General features: G+C 34.9%; 1 protein-coding gene across 3 annotated transcripts; it reads left to right on the forward strand.

Annotated features, from left to right (window-relative positions):
• Window positions 1-5,660: 5,660 nt before the first annotated feature.
• LOC127117876 (uncharacterized) lies at window positions 5,661-10,645 on the forward strand. 3 transcript variants are annotated; one of them, XM_051047998.1, is made up of 3 exons: window positions 5,661-5,847; window positions 8,320-8,464; window positions 8,566-10,645. In XM_051047998.1, the coding sequence occupies exons 2-3, from the start codon at window positions 8,439-8,441 to the stop codon at window positions 10,535-10,537; spliced, it is 1,998 nt and encodes a 665-aa protein (XP_050903955.1). In that variant the 5' UTR covers window positions 5,661-5,847; window positions 8,320-8,438; the 3' UTR covers window positions 10,538-10,645. The 3 variants fall into 3 exon arrangements, with proteins under 3 accessions (XP_050903955.1, XP_050903956.1, XP_050903957.1); XM_051047999.1 differs by lacking the exon at window positions 8,320-8,464 and having other exon boundaries at window positions 5,662-5,847; XM_051048000.1 differs by lacking the exons at window positions 5,661-5,847; window positions 8,320-8,464 and adding an exon at window positions 5,870-6,745.
• Window positions 10,646-16,299: the final 5,654 nt, after the last annotated feature.

Here is a 16,299-nt window from a genome sequence, read left to right on the forward strand (position 1 = left end):
CCCATCTAAACTCAAATCAATCTTTAAAAGAAAATAAAGTTGTCATAATTGCATTCTAAATAATTGATCTCAATTTCTTTTTCATATTAAAGAACGTTTTCTCACTAATGTACTTATGCTTAAAAAATTTGACCAATAGTAAATCACAATTCTGGTCGAGATCCTAAACTAGCTTATCCAACATAGAAGTATTGGCCTCTCTTGCTTTTTGGATTTCAAGACCACCCAACTTTTTTGGCTTAGTGATGTTATTCCAGCCAACGAGATGCACACCAGAGTTTGAATTACTTTTCCATAAAAAAATCCTACCCATCTTATCAATATAATCACAAGTTGGCTAAGGTAGCCAAGCCACTTGTATAATGATTTTTAATGGATTTCAAGACATACCTAACTAGAGCCAAACGACCAGACATTATTTAATAATTTATGTTGCCAATGTGCTAGCCTCTGTTGATTTTCTCCTCTAGGAACTCAAAGTCATTTCGTTGAAGACGACCATGCAACATAGGGAAACTCAAGTACTTCTCTAGAGTAAGACTTCACTTGATATATATGTTGGAGACAATTACATCCATTTTATTCCTCTTAATGACATCGGAGAAGAACACCTTCAATTTAGTAACATTCATTTTAAGGACATAAAACATGGAAAAATGATTCAAGATATAAAAGATGAGTCATCTTGGGAGTTAGAAACCTTCGCAAAAAGAAGAACATCATCAACAAAAAATAAATGCGATAAAAGGGGGTTTATTATGAGATAACTGAACAAGTTTCCGATGACCTTTACAACTACCCTTATAATTGTATGCGACAAGAATTTCATATAGATAACAAAGATATAGGGTGAAAGGGGATCACCTTACCGTAATCCTCTAGTCGGAACAAAATTCGGTAGTTGTCTCCCATTCCAAAGAATAGACATATAAGAGATAGTTACACGGTGCATGGTTGACTTTAAAGTAATGAGAGGAAACTCATTTCGCTTAAAAAAATTCAAAGAAATCCCAATTAAAAATGATCATATGCCTTTTCAAGATATATTTCGATTTTTGAACACCATGTCATCTTTTTTCTTTTTAAATTTATGCATAGAATGAATTAGTTCATAGAGGATAATGGTATTATCAGTTGTCCCTTTACCAAGAAAAAAATCACTCTAGAAGGGTCCAACTATCTGATTTGTATAAGGACACAACCTATTAATCATAATCTTCGTAATAAGCTTGTAAATAGTGTTGCACAAGCTAATGGTCCAGAATTCCTTAAAATGTTTGGGGCAGTCTACCTTAGGAATTAATGCAATAAGAGGCTCTGAAAGAGAGGAGCGAAAACTACCTATCACAAACTGATATAAGTTGGACAACGTTATTTCCAACTATATGCCAAAAGTGTTTAAATAAAATACCTTATAATCCATCTGGGCCAAACACATTGAAATGGTGCATTTGATTCAACACATAAATAACTTATTCCCTCGTCGCCTGTTAAGTTAAATAATGTTGGGCTTTTTTAGTAAGGATCAGAGCCATAGTTGAGTAACCCATACTAGCAGGAAGTAAAGGAGATGTCATGCATAAAAGACCTTTAAAAAAGTAAGTGCTTCTTCTCTAAGAATAATATCATCATTGCACCAAACATTATTGGAAATATGAAGACCATAAACTTTATTTCTCTTCCCTCTGATTACTATCTTGGTATGAAACAAATTGTTGTTCTAATCTTCCAATTTAATCCAATCATCTATAGCCTTTTGATACCAATGAATCTTCTATTGCATAAGGATATCATAATACTCATATTGAAGCTCCTGTTGGAGATAAAACTAGCCTCGTTGAATCTATTCTCTCCAAATAACGTTGGATACCCCTGAGTCTCTTCCCAATGTTATGCTTCCGTTTGTTGATATTGCCAAAAAAATTCTTATTAAAAAGGATAAAATTGTGCTGCACATTTTAGGGACAAGTTAAAATGCCATATGGGGATTTACCCCAAGCAGTTTTGACTATATTGGCGTATTCTGAGTGAGTGATCCAAGCTGCCTCAAACCTAAAAGGACACGACTCGTGATCTTTGAGGGGAAGGCTACACATAAGGACAATTTGGTTATGATTAGAATGAAATTTACACAACACCTCAACATATGCATCAAAGAAAACCATGCAACAAGCAACGTCGACTATGGCTCTATCTAGCATGCGATAGACTATTCGATTACCAGTACAAGGCCTATTTCAAATGAATTTCCATCAGTCATGTCTACTTCAACTAAATTAAATTTATCAATGAAATTCAACAAAGAAGTGATATAATGATTAACACTACCTATTTTTTGTTAACTCAAATGAATGATTTTGTTAAAGTCTCAAACCAACACCTAGGGACCATCAACAATGTTCCTCCAGTCAATGAGGTGAAGCCACAAGCCAAGGCGAAAAAGCATACATGGGACTAGCATAAATTCTAGGGACTAGCATAACTAGAGGAGACTCGAGTACGAAAGCGATAAATGATAAACGATAACAGATGAGACAAACAACAAAACCAAAGCCCTAGAGAGCAGAGCAAGATCGAATAGAGTTTAAACACAAAACATATAACAACAAAACAAATAATACAAAGAAAATAAAGCTAAACATAGCTAAAAAAATGTACAACAAAGATAATGATATATCATTGATACACGAACGGTAACACATGCCAACTGCAACAAATATTCACAACAATGACATGAAACATTCAACAGCAAAACACAATGGTTTTTTCACATACATAATCATATTGGAAGAGAGATAAATAATGCTTGAGATATGAACATACAATTGTTAAACCTACTTGATATGTTCATGCGCATAATCAAGGATGGACTTAAAAACATCTTAAATGCAAAAACATGGAGTCGAAAATGAAAAAACAAGATGAAGAAAATAATTTTGATGCAGATGAAAAGAAGTAATGAATGAAAATAGTATGATATGCACATGTAGCATAATCAAATGATATAAATGAAAAAAAAAAGAGATTTTTTTTTGTAAAAAAAGGAAGATTTTAATGATGAAATGAAATGATTGAATGAAAACTGAAGTTTTTAAATCCCAAAATCATTAAAATCCTTTGTTACAAAATACCAAAGTATTTTAATGAATGTTCTAAAAGAGTTAATGCAAGAATGGAAAACAAATTTAATGATGCATGAATGAATGAATAATTTTAATGAAGAATTCATGGTAGATTGTGATTCAAATCAAACTAGACAAAATCAAAAGATAACTCAAACTTTGCACTTGATTCGAATCAAGTGTAATATTTGTTTCGAGTCATGGCTTGTAGAGGCAAAATTTGAATTTTCACATTCATGTTTGATTCAAATCATGCCTAACCCTGATGCAAATCACATTTCTTAATATTGTTTTTTTATAGTAAATTGAAGTGTAATTTTGAATCCAAAGTTAGTATGATAGGAACCATTCATTCACGAGTTTCTTTACCCAAAAAACGACTAATTTGACTTGAACCATATTGCATTGGCTTTCGCCTAAGCGGTTTGATTTATGCATGCAAAAACAAACACGATTTTATGCAAAACACTTATTTAAAAGGCATTGCATTAAATTCTAAGATATTTGCAAAGATCTAACTAGATGAGACTCAAGTACGAAAGAGATAAATGATAAACGATAATGAACGAGACAAGCAACAACACCAGAGCCTTAAAGGGCAAATCAACTTCACGTAGGAATGATCGGTTGCATCAAATTATTTGGTGTTTTCTTGCAATCACGTGTGTGATATCCATAACATCCACACTTGGAACAAATAATGTAAAGATCTTCATACTGCACGTTGTACCAATGACCATTAACACTAACCTTTCTGACAATCCACGAGGTCAGATCAATCTCCATGCAAATTCTCGCAAATCTTCTCCTATCTAAATTTAGGGTGTTAGTATCTACCTTAACAAAAGTAGCCATAACAAATGTCAAACCAAGAGGGACACTTTCATCATAATACAATAAGTTAAGCCTTGAAAATTGAATCTAAACCATAATCTTCTCCACCTTTGCGAGAGGAGATGCAAAGTCTAGAGTCCATCGAGACGCTACCAAATAATGGTAAAACAACATCCACGAGCTTTATGACACAATTTTCTCCCTATCTACGAGCAGTTCACACTTGACCATAAAGAAACCATTATCAACGTCCATGATCTCAAAACCTCTGGTAAGTTTTCATATATTTTTCAACCTATCCTTCATCAAATGATAACCTGCATTCTTTCCAAGGAGTTTAATGACTAGCGCCTCTTTCAAAAGGTTGCACAGTTCTTGAAAAAGTTTCTCATCCATCGTGACCTTTGGTAGCAACCAGTTTCCTCCTACAAGAGAGACCTTCATAAGTCCTTTTTCAACTAGGTCAAATATCTCATTCATAGTAGTGGCTCATTGGCCTTATCTTAGAACGACGATCTAGGAGGCTTAAACAGACCTCTATCCGGTGGCTTGACCAATGATGATGGGATGGAAGCGGCGAAAACAAAAGGCTCCTTGCGAAAATTTATTTGTTATTCAAAATTTGTTGTTATTAATGTGGCTAGATAAAATAACCATTAATTCCTCTGATTGTTTGTGACCGTCTAAAAACATTTCCCATTTGATTTGATTCTCTAGTGCCTTATCAGTTAACTTGGAAAGGTATTTTATACGGTATCTATACTGCTCGTGATGGTTATAATTGGCTCAACAGACTTGATTTTGCTCATAATACAACAAAAAATAACTTTTGGAAGTGGGTGTGGCATATTCCTTCTTTTGAGAAGGTGAAATTCATCACTTTGAAACTCATGCGAATGAAGTGGTATCTTCTTATACTTTGAAACTCATCGTAGTGAATTATTCTAATTTGTCAGCGAAATGTTTTCTCAAGCATAATATGTCTCTTCCAACGAGAACGATCACATGGAATGCACACAAAAGTAGTAATATGATTTTGAATGTTGATGACACTAGCCTCGGTAATCCCGACGTCTCAGGTTTTAGTGTATTGATTCGAAATGCTAATGATGCATGAGTTCACAGTTTTACGGGTAATATTGGTTATTCCAACATCCTTCATGATGAGTTGATGACGATATATCATGGTTTGCGTATGACCGAAGAACTTGACATCAAAGATCTTATGTGTTATTCAAACTCCAACTCTGCTATCAAACTTATCTCAAAGTCTGTTAATGTTTGACATCATTATGCCATGATTCTTCACAACATTAAATAGTTTCACTCTAGAGAATGATAGGTTTAAATATTTCATACTTTTAAGGAGGAAAATGCTTTTGCTAACTATTTAGCATAACATAAAACTTATAATGACGCAGTGTATTGGTCTTTCGAGCCTTTTGTTGGAATCATCACTCTCCATTAGTAAAATTTTATTTTCTAAATAATTTACTATTTTTTTCTTTTTCTTTTTCCATTGTACTAAAAAAAAATATTAACAGTCCTTTTATTAGAGATGAAATTTTGACTATTAGACAATAAAATAATAATAAATTTTAAATTAATATAGGAAAATTAATAAATAAAAAATCAAGATTTATATATTTTTTATTTTTCCTTTTTCTATGTCTATAACTTTTTTCATTAAAAAAAGAATCGTTTAATTTTTTTTTTTCTTTCATTTTTCAGATCTCTCTTCAAAACCCTAATTCTATCGAATTCAGTTTGAGCCTCGAAAAACCTATCTCACCCTCTCTCTCTTCCTTCTCTCTCTAACGATTTTCCCGTTGAACAACGATCCATCAAGCACCACCATCCTTCATCAACGCTACTTTGTCTGAAACCTAAGGTTGGTACTTCCTCTTATCCCGCTTCTCAATTTTCTCATTTTTTCTTCGTATTTTTCGTCTCGAAACCATAGCTATGATCTTCTGTCGGCAAGTTGTGGATTGTATCGAGGAGTGTGAAATTTGCGTATTTGTTTTGTTTCTCGCTAAGTGATTCGAAATCCGCATTTTAGTTTTCCACGCGGTTGCAGAATTGGAGAAGTTTGAGTATCTTAGGATTTGTGAAGTGTGAAATTTGTAGCGAATCAGGCGTGGCTTGTGGTGGTTTTGGTTCATTTCTGCTTTGATTGTTGTTTTTCAATATTGAAACTCGTTTTTGGATTTGTTAGGTTTCTTCGTGTTGGCAGCGTTTTTTGCTAGATAACGGAAAATGTTTTGTAGTTTGGGTATAGATATGATAGTATTTTGGTGATTTGTGGTATAATGGTTAGCTCTCGAATTTTGAATGTTCATAAAGAATGATCCCTGGTGGCATGAAAAACCGGAGCTGCTCGTCATAGTTCTGTGGAAGAATATTAGTTATGTTTGGTTTGAAGAGACGATTTCCCTTTTCATTTCTTGTTTTCACTTGTATTGTTACAGTGTTTTGTCACTTTATAGTGTAAACTGGAAACCAAGTGAAAACAAAGTTGCAGTTTGGTAATTAAAAGTGTAAACAAGTACTGCAAATATAAAGTGTTTCCTGAAACCAAATGGATCTTTCACTCTTTTTGTTTGAGTTAGACTGCAAGCTTTGGCTTGAAGGTGAATTAGCTATAGAATTGATCTGATGAGAAGCTGTTCCTCAACTGGAATTGGGGGGGCATGACTGTTGATATTAGTATTTGAAGCAGGAACTGATCTCGTAATTGTTCACGGCGTCTGAACATGAAAATATGGCTTTGTTATCTTCTACTTATGGTTGGTTGGTTGTTTTTCTTCTTTTTTCTTTATCTCTGTATTGCTGTGCATGTGATCAAAATGCTATACTTGTGTGAAAAGTGGTACTGGATTATGTGTAGTTGTTGCGTCAATTTTATATTCCCAATAATCATTTAGAAAATTATGAACTTGTGCTGTGTATCCTTATAGCCAAATTTAAGTGAAATTTTCTCAAGTTTGATGCTTTCCCGTGTCATTGTGTTGACAGATAAGTATTAAGTTAAAATGACGTGAGATTTATGTACTGCTTATCCAAATAAATGAAGAGACATGACCTTACAAGGACCTACTCTTTTATTGTCAGATGGGCTTATGTATAATTGTTTGAAGCCCTATTTTTTATTACAATGATTTGATACCTTCACAATATTCCTTCCCCCATTTTATGTTTCTTCAATGTTTCCTCTTAACATGTAGCCATGACCCCTCTGAATAAATCCGTGTCCATGTCAGTGTTGGTGCCCGAAACCTACACCAATAGTTGTTATTACTTTAATTTATTCATTTTTTTCAAATTATTACCGGTGTTGACATGTCAGTGTCGGTGTCGTGTTTCCAGTGTCCGTGCTTCATAATATATACTTATTTTTTAATTGAAAAGATATTTATATGGCATAATTATTTTAGCATGGTTTGTTTGTAGTTAGTATTTGGGCTAGTTAGTGGGGATCAAACCATGTAGTTAGTATTTGGGCTGATTCACTTTCTTTCCTTGTTTTTTTCTTTCTCCCATAGTGTGTGTTTGTTTCAAGGCATATAATAAATTGTAATTCATCTTGGGGAAGTAGCAATTGAAAATAATACATTTGTTTAAATGGCTTATCTTACTTAATATTGTTAGTAATTGTTAGTAATATGATTATGATGGTAGTGGGGATTGAACCACTGGCTTCCTTATCACTCTCGTTTCACTCCTTAACTCTCCCACCCCCGCCACCCAACCAACATAATATCCCCTGAAAATATTACACTCTTATGCTTGGTACTGGTTGTAATATATTACTGTATTACACTTGGTATTATTGATTCCCAAGAATCTTGTTTACCCACATATTTCCCAATCTCTGTTCACCTGTTAAACGGTGAAGATCTTATCTATCCATGGGAATTGTAGTTATTTTTAACACTTCAAACAACAATTTCCCACTTTCACCTAATAACTACCACATTTTTTTCTATATTTTTAATTCTTTTTTATCATGTACTAATTTTTTTAATATAATTCCTAGGAATGATAAGTATTTACCAACCATAGTAAATTATACTTGAGAATAATATTCCCCGGTGCATCATTACTGTTGATATGATTGTGCATCATTATTGTTAATATGATTTTATGCTGAAATAATTGCCCTCTTTGTAGATTGTCATACTTCAAATTAGAGAATGGGATTTAGTTTTCATTTCATTAGCTTTAGTATTCAGTAATTTCCTCCAAATTGTAAGTTCTTGTTTCTTGATCTTTTGCCAATAAAGATCCATACATATATATTACAGTACTGATGTCAACATTTTTGTTTTATTTTGTGGATTGCATCATAACATCTGAATAGAATGTAATGAAGAGCTCCATTGGGAGAGAGATAGACACAGGTGTTTTAAAAAATTAATGATGATTGGACCCACTTGATGAAAGGCCCACTATCTACTTTCTGTGTCTATCTCTCTCCAAATGGAGAGGATCTCAACAATCAGTCAGTAAGTTTTGTCTTGGTCATAGTTGATGCTTGTAATAATCTCAGATTCAGTAGTTTAATATAAAAAAATGTACTCAAATTTATTTTCTTTAAATGTGACAGGGTTAAAGAGATGTCTCCTGCGTCGCGATCCAAGTCTAAAGACAAAAAAGCAAGCAAGGAAGCTCAGAAAGCTTCTGTGAAGTCCACAGGATCTGGTAGTGCAGCAGCTGGTATTCCAGCGAGTGGATACAATCCATTATTAGGAACGTTCCATACTCTGGACATTTCAGTGGCACCCTCCACCTCACCAATACATTCTAATGGTCGTTTTCGGAACATAGATGAGACAGATGAACACCCTGGCAGCTCGGTGGTAGCCGGTGTTGAATATGATTCTGTTTCTAACAATGGTAGTTGGTCTGGTGAGTCTGAAGACCATAAAGAGAAAACTTCTAATCCCCCTGTTCGTTTGGAAGCAGTTCCTGGAGCTGATAATGATAAGCGAGAGAAAATCCGCCAAAAGAATGAGAGAAAACATCAAAGGCAGAAGGAAAGACGGGCACAGGAGCTGCGTGAGCGGTGCAGAGGATATCTTATGTCAAGGAAACTTGAGACACTTGCTCAACAGTTCGTGGCTATGGGATTTTCTCAGGAACGGGCAACAATGGCACTGGTATTGAATGAAGGTAGGGTGGAGGAATCAGTAGCATGGCTATTTGAAAGTGGTGAAGAAGATGGTCAAAATGATAAAACCATGGGTAGGGGGGGCAATTTGAAAATTGACATATCAGAAGAGCTTGCTAGGATTGCAGACATGGAAATTAGGTATGGTTGCTCAAAACAGGAGGTTGAAAGAGTCATTGTTTCCTGTGAGGGTGATCTTGAAAAGGCTGCAGAGACCTTGAGAGAAACAAAACATGATCCACCATCCGCTCCTCCAAAGCCAGAGGAAACTGGTGATCCTTCTATCATCAACAATGGTAAGCAGTCAGGAGTTTCTAGTCAGAACCCAAGGTCACAAACCAAACCTGTTCCTTCTCCGAACCAACACAAAACAGATGACAAAGATTTTAACTATACAAAAGCAGCAATAACGAATGGAGTATCCTCAGATTCAAGTAATAAAAATATGCAACCGCTAAAGAGAATGCCACCTAAGTCTGATTGGGTAAAGCCACAACAGGCCACTATACCAACTGACAAAAGGTGGTCTGGTGCAGGATCTAATCCTTCTGTTTCTTATACATTGACATCACCGTTGCAAGTGTCACCCCCACCTGCTAAGACTGATACTCGTTTTGTGTCTGTTGGAGGTGATTATAAGAACCTTCAACCTGGAGTAGCCAAAGAACCCATAGTTGTAATGCAGCGGCCCCAAACTGTAAATGCAAAGCAGATACCAGCCGCAAGCATGAGTTCATCGCCTCCTGGAATATCTGCGAGTTGGTATCCATCGAATAATGTAGAAGGTATGAGGTCTAATATGTTTTTACCCCAAGCTCCTAGTACTAGAAGCCCTAGTCCAAACTATCGAGGTTCTAATCAAATGTACCACCAACTTCAATATCAACCTCAACAACTGTTTGCTGCTGGCAGCAGCAATTCAGTAGATCCTCAAGCAGCCAACCGAGGCAATAGCAATTGGAATAGAGCGGGTCCGTCTCAAGCAATTGCTGCTGCATCTTCACTTGGTCTCTTTTCAGGGAAAGGTTCAGCAGCAACATCAGGGGCATCTTCTCCCGTAGACTGGAGCACCGGTGGGTCGATGCAGTTTGATTATACAAGCATAGATTGGTCTTTGGATAGAGGTTTATCTTCACCAAAGTCAAATACTTTATTGTTGGGGCTTTCACCTTTTACAAAGACTAGGGCTCAAATGCATGATTCTAATGCTTCTGGAGTAGTTGCTCTACAACAGACAATGAGACCATTGACCTCAAATGGGAGCAATGTCCCCGCTCCCGGTTTGCAAGATGGTGGAGCAGCTGCTGGTGAAAGTTCTACTGCAGGTTCCCGGGAGTGGAGTTCTCCTTTTGAAGGGAAAGATCTTTTTAGTTTACCGAGACAGTTTGTTTCTTCTCCATCTCGGTAAAATGATAGGAGATATAATGAATGAATAAAATGAAAGAAAAACCCAAAAATGTGTGTGGATTTGTTGTTGGTTCTTTTGATTCTATAGTTTATGTTTGTTGGTGATTAAGCTTCAGTAGAAAGGGCAAGCATCCAAGAAAATTATATGCTCACATGCACATTCACACACTGCCATTCACCAATCTAACGATGCCTGAAATTTTCTAGTAAAAATTAATAATCCTGCAGTCACAAACGAAACAACAAACACCGACAAATTTTGTGGCTGTAGCACCACACCTACTTCAACCTTGTTAAAAGTGAACTCTAAGTAGGGATCAAGAGCTTTTTTATTTTATTTTTTATTTTATTTTTTATTTTTTTATTGAAAGGATTAAGAGCTTCCTCCTTAAACGTTATTGGACTGAATGGATGATAAATTTTAAATTAACTATACCCTAGAATCGCTAATACAACTGTGATCAATTGCACTATTCAGGTCTAAAGAGCATCAATACTAGATCGGTACTTTAAATAACTTCCTACAAATAGTTTATATAGGTCCTTTTGGATCTAAATTACTCAGGTTTAATTTTCGGATTATATGTTGCAAAGAAAAATGAATTTTCATATGATGAAAAAAAGGAAGATTCTTTTATGAAATATATTATTATGAAAAAATTACTCACATAATTTTTCTCTTGCATGTTCCAACATTCCCATTCTTCTATTTGTTAAACTCTCACCGCACATGTGCGTACGCGTGGCAAACGGGCATGGTCTGCTATATATATCCGTTTTGTCTGTACTTTTTTCCGTAGGACTGATCAAGACTTTAAGTTTGTGCTCTCTAATGTGTCTGTCTCGTTCCGTTATGTTTTTTTTTACTTTTAGGCTTAAAATGTACCGTGTCTGTGGGTTTGTTCCGCCATGCCTTCATTTTTTTTTGGGACGGACCAAAGTTTTAGATTCGCACCTTCAACTATGTCTTCACTATTATGCTCCATTTATTTTACAAGAGATAAAAAGGGAGCGGAGAAAGTAGTAACAAACCATGTTTCAAGACTAATAAAAACAAAAAGAGATAAGTTATCATTTGATGCTTATTTTTCAGAGATCAATTACTTATTTTGGTTCAGAAGGAAGCGTCGTGATACGCTGACTTTGTAAATTATCAAGCAGTTGTAGTATCACCTTTGAATCTAAAATATGAGCAAAAGAAAAAATTCTTTTCAGATATGAAACAATATTATTAGGATGAACTAATACTTTTCAAAAGACGAACTGATGGAATTTTTCAACGATGAATTCATGAAGAGGAAATGTCGAGCATAATGTTTCATTATCATTCTTCCGCTTATGGTGGTCACACAAACTCATCAAAAACCACAACAAAAATACTCTAAGTTGGTTTCTACTCCCCCTCTTTAAGTATGTGTATCAATATGTTATAAAATATGACAATTGTAGCATACTAAAAATATTTTAAAAAGGAACGAGATGTCACTGAACAATATCCTTAAAGTGAAATTTTTTGATGTCAGGAATATTGACTTTGTGGGGGCCATTTACCTATTCGTTGAGAGATTAATCTCTTCCAAAAAATTATGATCAATCTCTTCTAAAAAATTGTTTTTCCATGATTTGGTGTACAAAGATAGGTAATTAGGGACGAAGGTTCCTACTTCATCGCTAAACAATTTGAGAGCTTAGTGAAAAAGTTCAAAGTTAGGAACAAAGTTGCATGACACACCACAAGCGTATCAATTTTTGAATCCTGAGTTCAATTGAATTGATTCTTCGTTTATCTAATACGACCGATATTTGAGTTTGTTCACGAGAAAAATAAAATTTTGGTTTTTTTTAACAATACAAAGGAAGATCTGAGAATTTGATTATTTTCAACAACTTCGCTCATACAAGTTTAAGTTCTGATTATAATGAGAATTTTGTTTTTGTTGAAAACACTAAAACTAGTGGTAATGCCCATTTTTCGTCGGCGCATTACTGTGATCTAAATCCATATTTTACCTGCTTTCGTAACATATTTTGTCTTCGTAGAATCCCTTTTAAAAGAAAAGTATTTTCTCGTTTAATCTGAGACATCTTCGTCATCTCAAATTCAATTATCCGAATTTCTAAATCGTACATCATTTATACCCTTTAAGTGTATAATCGATGTCTACATGTTCCTATTTTCACAACGAACATTTAACGTTAAAATCAGAAATGTCAAAACAATGCCAATTTCTAATTATTTATCAACACTAGAGAACTTGCATCAGACCCGTCTATATGACAATCCTAATGTCTCATACTCTAATTTATCTACTCAAACATGTTCAATAGTGAAACAACACAAGCATCGTACAACTCATACATGTTTTAAATAACGATAAATAGAAAGAGATAAGAAATAAAACACAAAAAACTAATAACAATATAAGTTGAATTCTAGAGTGTGAGTTGTGCTTTTCTCAAGACCCATATGGTATTTATAGGCCTTGTGTAAATGGTCTTTGATGAACTTTTGCAACAGATGAAAACAATTAGAACATGAAGAGGTGCGAGAAAAGAATTCAGAAAAAAGGGATCCAATGCTGACTTCTTGTGTGTAAAGGCCAATAATTGCCATTACGGGTTGATCGTAGCACCCTCTAATGTTTTCTATGGCACTAGAAGGGGGGGGGGGGGGGGGGGGCTTCCATTATGGCCAGTAATCTCATTACGACCTGACCATAATGGGCTATGGATTTTGTACCAGAGACCATTATCTTCCACAATCTTCGCGCCTTTGCTCTGTTTTGGCTCCAATTTTGTCATGATTTTTTCTTCTGACTTGAAACCTAGAGAAAACACACAAACAAAAGTAAAAGTGCACAAAAATAAATATTAAACACTGAAATTCAAACATAAAACACTCCTGAAAAATTGTTCAAAAGCCACTGATCATTGCAACACCATATCACCCACAAACTAATGGCCAAGTAAAGGTATCTAATAGAGAAATAAGAACATCATGGAAAAGACAATTTTTTCGTTCGAGAAAAGATTGAACCCTGAAGTTATATGATGATCTCTTAGCTTACCGTTTATGGAAAATTGTGTCATCTCTTCGTCGAGATTGAACACAAAGCTTTCTGGGAGATAAAACCCCTTAACCTTTATGCCAAAGCTATTGAAGAAAAAAGGAAATCACAACTCAGTGAACTGGAAGAACTAAGGTTGAACTCTTACAAAAATGCTAATTTTTACAAAGAACAACAAAAAGATGGCATGATAAATGTTAGCTTTGCAAAAAACTTTCAATGTTTTTTAACTATAGATTTAAAGTCTTTCATGGCCAACTCCATCTGATAGTCTGAATCATTCTAGGTAAGGAAGGTAACATCCTTTGGTGCAGCCAGTCTTTGGAGCGAGTCTACTGACACATTTATTGAAAATGGCCAAAGGTTAAAGCATTAGGTAAAAAGGAACACTGTTGACGAAGTAGTGTATTTCATTTTGAAATCACCTCCTTAAGGAAAAAGAAGATGAAATGATCAAGCTAATGATCTAAAAGGAGTGTTACATGGGAGGAAACACACACTATTTGTTATATGATATTTCTTTTGATTTAAACTATATAGGATTAAGAAAAGGTTACAAAAAAATAAAATAAAGGTAGAGAATCAAAACAATCAAGAATTTAAGAAAAGTCTAATTAAAAAGAAACCATAAAATTTTAGTAGCGAAAATTTCATGAAAGTCTCATGAGAAATAACCGAAATAGAAATTTTAACGCCCCCTTATTAAATCATTATTCTTGTAAAACTCATAGTATCCAAAACCTAAAACCCACATGTCATACCCCAAATTCACCCTACCTTCTATACAACTTTCATAACTTAATTCACAGACATACATTCCTCATCTTATCACCTCATTTGCATTTTGCATTCATAACAGAAAGCATGTTACATGGACTCAAGGTATGATGTTCATATCTGAGGCTCACTTGAGTTTTATTGATCATATTGGGGTGTGTCCAACCAACCTTTAACCCTATATATTAGCTTCAAGCATTCATTGATCTTGTAAGATTGCACCTGGTATCCCATTCACCTATAAAACCCTAACTTAATGGTAGACCTTGATTGGAAGCATTGGTTGTTCATCTGGTTATCCTTGGGCCATAACCCTGATTCATTGATCCTTTGTGGCTTGTCCAAGTCATCAGTTGGCTTTGTGCTTGGTGTTTTGGCTTTGGCTTTGAATAAAAACCCTAATCCCTAACTTTAGGTATGCATTAATCTTATGGATCTACATCATGATACCTGATCACACTGAATCACACCGCGTATTTGACTCGGATTACACATGTTTATTAGGTCTTTATTATCATTTTGCTTGTGTTATGCTCTCTTATGTGTTGTTTTCAGGTATTTAGCTCTTTCAGGACCTTTTTAGAAGAAATGAAGCAAAAAGACCAAAAAATTAGGGTTTTCGGCAAATATTGTACTCGTGGCGTTCTGCATGGCGGCCGCTATAGGAGAAGCCATGACACATCAACCCTCAACCAGAAGGAAACTGCCACGATCCCATGAACTTCCCCATTTACTCACATGGCAGGCGCCATGGAGGGGTGGCGGGCGCCACCTTTGAATTCCACATTCCCACTAGAGAGAAGTTGAAGGGCATCCCAGTCTTTGTATGCTGTTGAGTTTCTCTATAAATAGGTCGTTCTAGTTCACTTCCAAATCATCCAACTTAGTTTACAACACTAAGACTATAATATCATCTGTAAAAGCGGTAATCCGTCACATCGAGGGGTTATCGCACCTTAGTGTAATTGAGTTGAAGCACTTTGACTTTGCCGTCATCTTTATTTTCAAAGTCAGAGGTTTATTTACTTCCTTGCACCAGATTTAAAGCCTCCGTTTGGAGCAGGTTCTAATTTAATCGCCTTTTTATTTTACTTGCCATGCCTTACTTTATTTAATTCCTTGTCATGCTTTACTTTATTTAATTTCCTGCCATTGTCTTTACTTTATTTAATTTCCTGCCATTGTCTTTACTTTATTTAATTTTCCCTCCATTATCTTTATTGCTCGTTTTAATTGTTTTACACGCTTTACTTGTTCTTCACGCCTTACATTCTACATTTCTTCTCATCATGTTCAATATCGTTGTATTTGTTTGTATTACCATGTCTGGCTAAATCTTTCAAAGGTTAGAATGTAAGGACCGCGGTTAAAGAAATGCTTCACATATTGCATCTGTAGAAATGCTTTAGGGGCTGTTTTGATTTTTAATTCGAGTTTTCTGAAACAAACTTGGTTAATTTTAACTACTCAAGGAGTGCGAAAGCACCCTGACTTAGTTAACTAGGAATTTTTATCACTTTAAGGAAAATCGATTTTTGAAACTGTTTTCGGACGCATTGATAAATTTAAAATCAGGAAACTCCTTGGGTAAACTTTCCGAATCAAAATCACTTTTCAACTAAGCTTACGAGTCTTATTTCTTAAAAATAGGTTTACTACTTTAGCGTTTTGCGCAACTTTTATAAGTGACCATAAAAGGCCTTAATTTAAGGGTAAACTCGGTTCTGAATACGCGAAAGCGATAATTCCTGTTAAATGGATTCTTTTCAAGAGTAGAAAATATTGTCTCATAAATAGTTCTATTTATACAATCGAAGCATCGTTTAACTGACGTGAAATACATTCAAGCCTATCTTCATCTGCACTGTATTTATCATTTTCTTTATTTACTGTTATTTTGTGACATCAATATCTCATT

This window comes from Lathyrus oleraceus, chromosome 2 (assembly GCF_024323335.1).
Source record: "Lathyrus oleraceus cultivar Zhongwan6 chromosome 2, CAAS_Psat_ZW6_1.0, whole genome shotgun sequence".
NCBI classification, from domain to species: domain Eukaryota; kingdom Viridiplantae; phylum Streptophyta; class Magnoliopsida; order Fabales; family Fabaceae; genus Lathyrus; species Lathyrus oleraceus.

What these genes read in the sequence shown, in the direction of transcription:
- LOC127117876 (XM_051047998.1), top strand. Translation starts at nt 8,439, where the DNA reads ATGGAGAGGATCTCAACAATCAGTCA. An exon ending in AGGATCTCAACAATCAGTCA is followed by an intron (nt 8,465 to 8,565) that starts GTAAGTTTTGTC and finishes TAAATGTGACAG; the next exon opens with GGTTAAAGAGATGTCTCCTG.